Consider the following 5,957-nt stretch of genomic DNA (forward strand, 5'->3'; position numbering starts at 1 on the left):
TTCAGGTGCACTGCTCTATGTCAGAAAACAAACTCTCATTTTAAAAACACAAAGCAGTGATGACCAGCGTGTTTGGCACATTAGTGTTTGATGACATCAGATTCCACGTCACGAGGCTCTTTGATCTGTGAATGAGTTTGTACCGAGTTCAGCATCATATTTCTGCCCCTTTCAAACAAGCAGAACTCAACCTGCATCCAGTGCAAAAGGTTATTCCCACAAACAATGGGCCTCCAGTGTTTGTAAACCTGTCTGCAAACTAATTAAAAAGCCCAGAATACAAAGCGGGAAAACCGCAGAAAAATCAGCATACTTATAATGGAGCAATGCGCGTTCTCGTGTACGCGCACACCCGCTCCCCCTCTCTCTCTCTCTCTCTCTCTCTCTTTCTCTTCCCATCACCGTGTGCAAACTATTTCCACAGTACTATAAATAAGGCTGCAGAGTGCATGGGCTCAAACCAAAGGCGTGGCTGTGTGCAGGTGGACCACTGCTGCTCTCCATCTCAACTTTCTTCAAGCAGGACTTTCTCCTCCGAGGAACTAAATCACCGCAAACATGCCTAAATGCCCCAAGTGCGAGAAGGAAGTTTACTTTGGTAAGACTCGTGTGAAATTATTCATATTTTTATACATCCTACTTATATTAAGTAGGAAAAAAAACGAAAAGAAAGTCAAAGTGCACTATTATGCTGTTATACAATTTATTAATATTCGATTTAAATAATGTAAACTGGTTTGAATGGGCAACAGCACGAGAGAATAGCCAGGAAGGGAGCTGTCAACTAATGCATGAGACCGTGTTTCCTGCTGGAAACTTGCAAAACAACTTGTATGCATAGCTTGTGCAGGCAAGCATTTACAGCAAGATTACAAAAAAATACAGTATATTATAGAAAAAACGTTTGTATTTAGATTTTTAGACTTAATGGAGAATTGCACTGTTGGGCTTAGAGGAAGGCTTATGTTTGCTTAAAAAAAAAAAAAATATATATATATATATATATATATATATATATATATATATATATATATATATATATATATATATGTATATATATAATACTATAAATGTGTAATTTAATTCTATTTATAATAATACAGAAACGATAAGAACATAAATAGCAGATAGTACAACAGTGACTAATAATGCAAATGATAATGTCAGTGCTTTACATTGTAAAGTGACCTGTTTGCATTGTGTATTCAGCCAAATTATTTAAATATTTTCAGTACCATGAAGGCAACCAGACAAGACGGCTCTTTAAAGAACTTTACTATTTGGCTCATATTCAAACAGAGATATCGCTAAAATATATTTGTGGAAAATAAAAACTAATGTGTACATTTCTCAAGTTTCTGAGCAGAGCCTTAATTCATTCATAACAATCTCCTTTGAGACTTTCTCTTTACTGCATGTCTGGGCTTGGGTTTCGTCCTTTCAGTTAACTGACCATTTGTTCCACCACTCTTTTTTCTTCTTTGCTAATTTACTGTACATTCTTTGCCAATATAAACATGCCGGACAGTTTTGGGCAGGTTTGAACCACAAAGTCTGTATAGCACATCATATCTTCTCAGTATAAAAAAATAATAATCAGCAGTTCACTGAAAGTTTTATCTATTATTTACAGAACTTATGAGCACATATCCTCTGAATTAACAATAAAGATTCCATCATATGGTCTTCATTCGGCGTCTCACACAATGACACATTCTGTTCTTGCTCTTACAGTGCTTCTCTAAACCTGTATCTTTTCCATCATGCAAAATTTCCTCTCGTGCCTGGTGCTGGTCTTATTTAATGTTCAAATGGAAGAAATACAACAAACGCAGCCCATCAGACATGGAAAGAGACAAAAAAATAAAATAAAATTCCACAATCAAGTTATAAGATACAGATTAGATAATGGCATAATCAAAATAACAATTATATATATGTGTGTGTGTGTGTGTGTTTGTGTGTGTGTGTGTATTACTTGTTGCAGTGTTATGGGGAAAACCATACAATTCAAAATAAATCAGCTTCAGATAACAAATCTCTGTTGTAGATTTGACACCCAGTCAAGGACATTTTATATTGATAAAGTCCATTAAGAGAGAGATTAGTGTGTCCTCTGTGTATTTGGCTGAGGGTAGTTAAGTAATTACGCTCTTAGGTGTGGCTCAGATGACCAAACTATTTCTTGGCAGTATTCCAGGAGCCCAAACCCATTTGAGTGAATTCCTTTCTGCCTAGTTTGTCCTGTGGAAATGTTCTTTCTCACGTGGACCATTGATTCTACAATCTAACTCTCCCAGTCTGGATCATATGTTCACAGTCTAGTACTAAACAAAAGAGCTTCCTGTGGCATCCACTGTAATGTGGCATGACTAACAGCTGGGTTAAGTGTGACTCTTATTACAGCTGTTAGCAATTAATTATTATTAATTATTATTAGCAATTAATAGTCCATAGCATTGGGAATAATGTAGTGTATGTGCTATCCTTCAACACTCTGCTTACTAGACAAAAGATGAAGCATTATTTGGTGTCTGGGGTCTTTGCTAACACCTCATCACATTTTTCAGATTTACGTCACAGATGGGAACTGTTAATCTGCCCTTTGTCCATCCTTTGGCTTCTGCATGCCAAAAAGCTCAAACGAATCTTCTCTCGGAGCCATAAATCTGACATCTTTTATAGTGGTAATGCTTTCAGACAGTTTTTGGCATCCACGAGATGTAGACGCTTGCCCAAAACCTCCCTTGTAAAAAGCACCTCCCCTACTGGAGACGCCCCTATACGCATGACTGTGTCTTCCCTTCCCACTTCTTTTACGATGTTCATCATGAGGGTTGTTTGGAGAAATCTTTCTGCTGAGGGCTGTAGATAAAGACTTCTTTATGGCCCTTTTATAAGGGAAGGGAGGGATGAATTCCTTTGGGAGTGTCCTGCATGTAGCGTCCACACCCTCCCATGTTCTCGCTGTCATGACTTTATCTGCGTTGAGTGGAGAACACAATGATCTGACAAGATTTGCAGCATGCTGGGCTGCGGAGGCAATCTGACAGACTTGAGGTTTCAGCTTACGCATTGTTGACATGAAAAGTTCATCATGGCTTTAATTAACTACATAATGGCTGCAAATCAACTCATTTTCCCATGCGTGATTGACTTTGTATTGCTCTGACTCCTTTATAAAAACAACTTAAAGGCTAATGAGGGTTATAAACAGGCCCAGATGGAACTAAATGTTTCTTTTCAACCATTTTCAACATTGACTTTTCTCTGGAGGTAATCAGCTAGATGAATTTATTCATAGTTAAAAGCGTTAAATTAGGCTCCTTTTCTCATTACACAAGTTCTTAACCAAAATATTTATAAAAAAATTAAAGAGATAGTTCAAAAAAATACACACACACACACACACACACACACACACATATATATATATATATATATATATATATATATATATATATATATATATATCTACATATATATATATATATATATATATATATATATATATATATATATATATATATATATATATATATATATATATATATATACATATATATATATATATATATATATATATATATATATATATATATATCTACACATATATATATATATATACATATATATAATTTTATTTTTATTTTTTTTACTTGGTCATTATTTACTCACCCTTGTTTTGTTCCAAACCTGCATGACTTTCTTTCTTCCAGCAAAATGGAGGAGAAGATATTTTGTAGATACAATGACAGACAGTGTGGTCCAAAACAGCACTGAACTTCATTTTATTTATTTTTTTTTAATAAAGTGAGGGGGAAAAAAAGTCAACTTTTAAAATACGAAGCACATTTTTGGTGTGAAAAACTGAAAAAAGTTAGGTTCTGAACAACATGAGGACAAGTAATTGAAATTAAAATAATCAATTTGAGGTGAACTGTCCCTTTAAATTTGTAATTTATATTGAGATATTGTGGCTAAGAATTTACAAAAGTGCATAGGAAAACAAATACATAAATGGGGAATTTAGTGAACAATGTGCCTTGCAATTCTGCATTAATCAATCCATGTTAGACTATTTATATGTGGTTTTCATATTTATTTGAATTAATGATAACTATCGCCATTGTTTCAGCTGAGAGAGTGTCGTCACTTGGCAAGGACTGGCATAGACCGTGTCTGAAGTGTGAGAAATGCAACAAGACCCTGTCGGCTGGCTCACATGCAGAGGTAAGTCACAGAAACACACACGGCCTGCCAACCTCTTACTGAGACAGAGCACAGACTCATTTACCAGGCAGACTTAATGGAGTCCTGTTAACTTTGGCATATTTTTACCTTACATAAACACTTCAGGGGGTTAGTCTGTCAGAGTAATATGTCTTGAGGAAGGTCTTGCATAACAGCCCTGTTCAAATCCATTAATGTACTGCATACTGACTAATATGTTTCACCCCACAGCATGATGGGAAGCCTTATTGTAACAACCCATGCTACTCAGCACTCTTCGGACCCAAAGGTAAAGTTTCTCCAGTGTGCAAACAGCTCTGTTTTACTGTGCTGGAGGGTTACTGTTCAACTACACCACCACATGGCACAGATTAGTGCTTCACCTCATAAACACATGGACTGACTGCTGTGGGACAGTACTTGACCACTATTAAATAGTTTCACACTCATTCACCCAGGGGATTTATTCAAATTTCTTAATTATCCAGTGGCACCTAATCTAAATATCTTACGGTCAGTTGTTAAACAATTGAATTTTGCATTAATGCTACATATCCTTTGACAGCGTCAAGACTTTTGTGTTTTCAGTTAGCATGCTAATCATTTAGTGTGCTAAGCTAACACATCAGTGCAAGTTACTTCAAAAAATGATGCCAAAACATTCAGTTTCATACCATATGGTCAGCTGGACTTGGTTATGCTGTATTTTCTATTGAAAATGAATGACTGTCATTTATAATTACAAGTAATTCTCTGTTTTTTTCCTCAGGTTTTGGACGTGGCGGCACTGAGAGCCACACATTCAAATAGGTCATTGCACAAGTGAGCTCACCATATAAAAATTATCAATTTTACCTATACTTACAGTAGATGACATGTAACATGCACTAACTATATTTTGCTTTTCTATTTACAGGTTTACACACTATATAAGCTTGTTTTAGTGGAGCTTATTTTTTGTTTATTTGCCACTATTTTTAGCCACATATTGTTAAACCAAGGACAAAATGACCAAACCATGCAATGTTTTAGAAAGTACCAATTTGTATAATCTGTTTTTAAAATGGAGTCTGCTATAGCAGCACACAATGATTTTTCAAAAAAACCTTTTTTAATTAAACTGAACATTTTATACATTAAATGTATGATTTAAACCTCCCTCTGCTTGTTTCACACTTCTTTCTCATATATGAATTAATAAAATGTACTAGCTATAAATATATAAACACAAATTATACATTTAGATGCAAAATCTTAGAAATCGTTCTAATTTGGCTAGGGAATTGTTTTCTTGTTGCTAAAGGAGTACCATGCTGTGTTTGGTGAGTGTTCTTGTATAAACTACAGCAGTGTTAGTGTAATAAATCATTAACTAGATGAACAGTCTATTATGATACAATTTAAACTCATTTATACTGGCCAAAAATGTCAAAATGTCATATGAATCTGACAGCTAAATTGTTTTATTGCGTGTAATAATGAACGCTATACAGAGGATACTGCTTTACTGCATCACGTCATCATCAAGAACCATTAATGATTCAAACTCACTGTGACTGCCACCGGTTTCATTTCCATTCGTCATTTTGTATACAAATCATAAATCATACAGAATAGTAAAATCGCTCCATGAATTCTCTGTCCCATTTTGCCTGCAATCAGGCGATAGTAACACTTTGTTTTGATAGTCCAATTTAACAAAGTAACTTTGCAACTACCAGCCA

General features: G+C 35.1%; 1 protein-coding gene across 2 annotated transcripts; it reads left to right on the forward strand.

Moving 5' to 3' along the window:
- Nucleotides 1-430: 430 nt before the first annotated feature.
- crip1 (cysteine-rich protein 1) lies at nucleotides 431-5,391 on the forward strand. Of its 2 annotated transcripts, none has more exons than XM_052579756.1 (5): nucleotides 431-598; nucleotides 4,139-4,233; nucleotides 4,465-4,522; nucleotides 5,003-5,055; nucleotides 5,150-5,391. In XM_052579756.1, exons 1-4 carry the CDS (start codon nucleotides 559-561, stop codon nucleotides 5,041-5,043), a joined length of 234 nt encoding a protein of 77 aa, XP_052435716.1. In that variant the 5' UTR covers nucleotides 431-558; the 3' UTR covers nucleotides 5,044-5,055; nucleotides 5,150-5,391. The 2 variants fall into 2 exon arrangements, with proteins under 2 accessions (XP_052435716.1, XP_052435718.1); XM_052579758.1 differs by having other exon boundaries at nucleotides 5,003-5,043.
- The last annotated feature ends 566 nt before the right edge of the window (nucleotides 5,392-5,957 follow it).

This window comes from Carassius gibelio, chromosome B17, assembly GCF_023724105.1.
Source record: "Carassius gibelio isolate Cgi1373 ecotype wild population from Czech Republic chromosome B17, carGib1.2-hapl.c, whole genome shotgun sequence".
Classification (NCBI taxonomy): Eukaryota; Metazoa; Chordata; class Actinopteri; order Cypriniformes; family Cyprinidae; genus Carassius; species Carassius gibelio.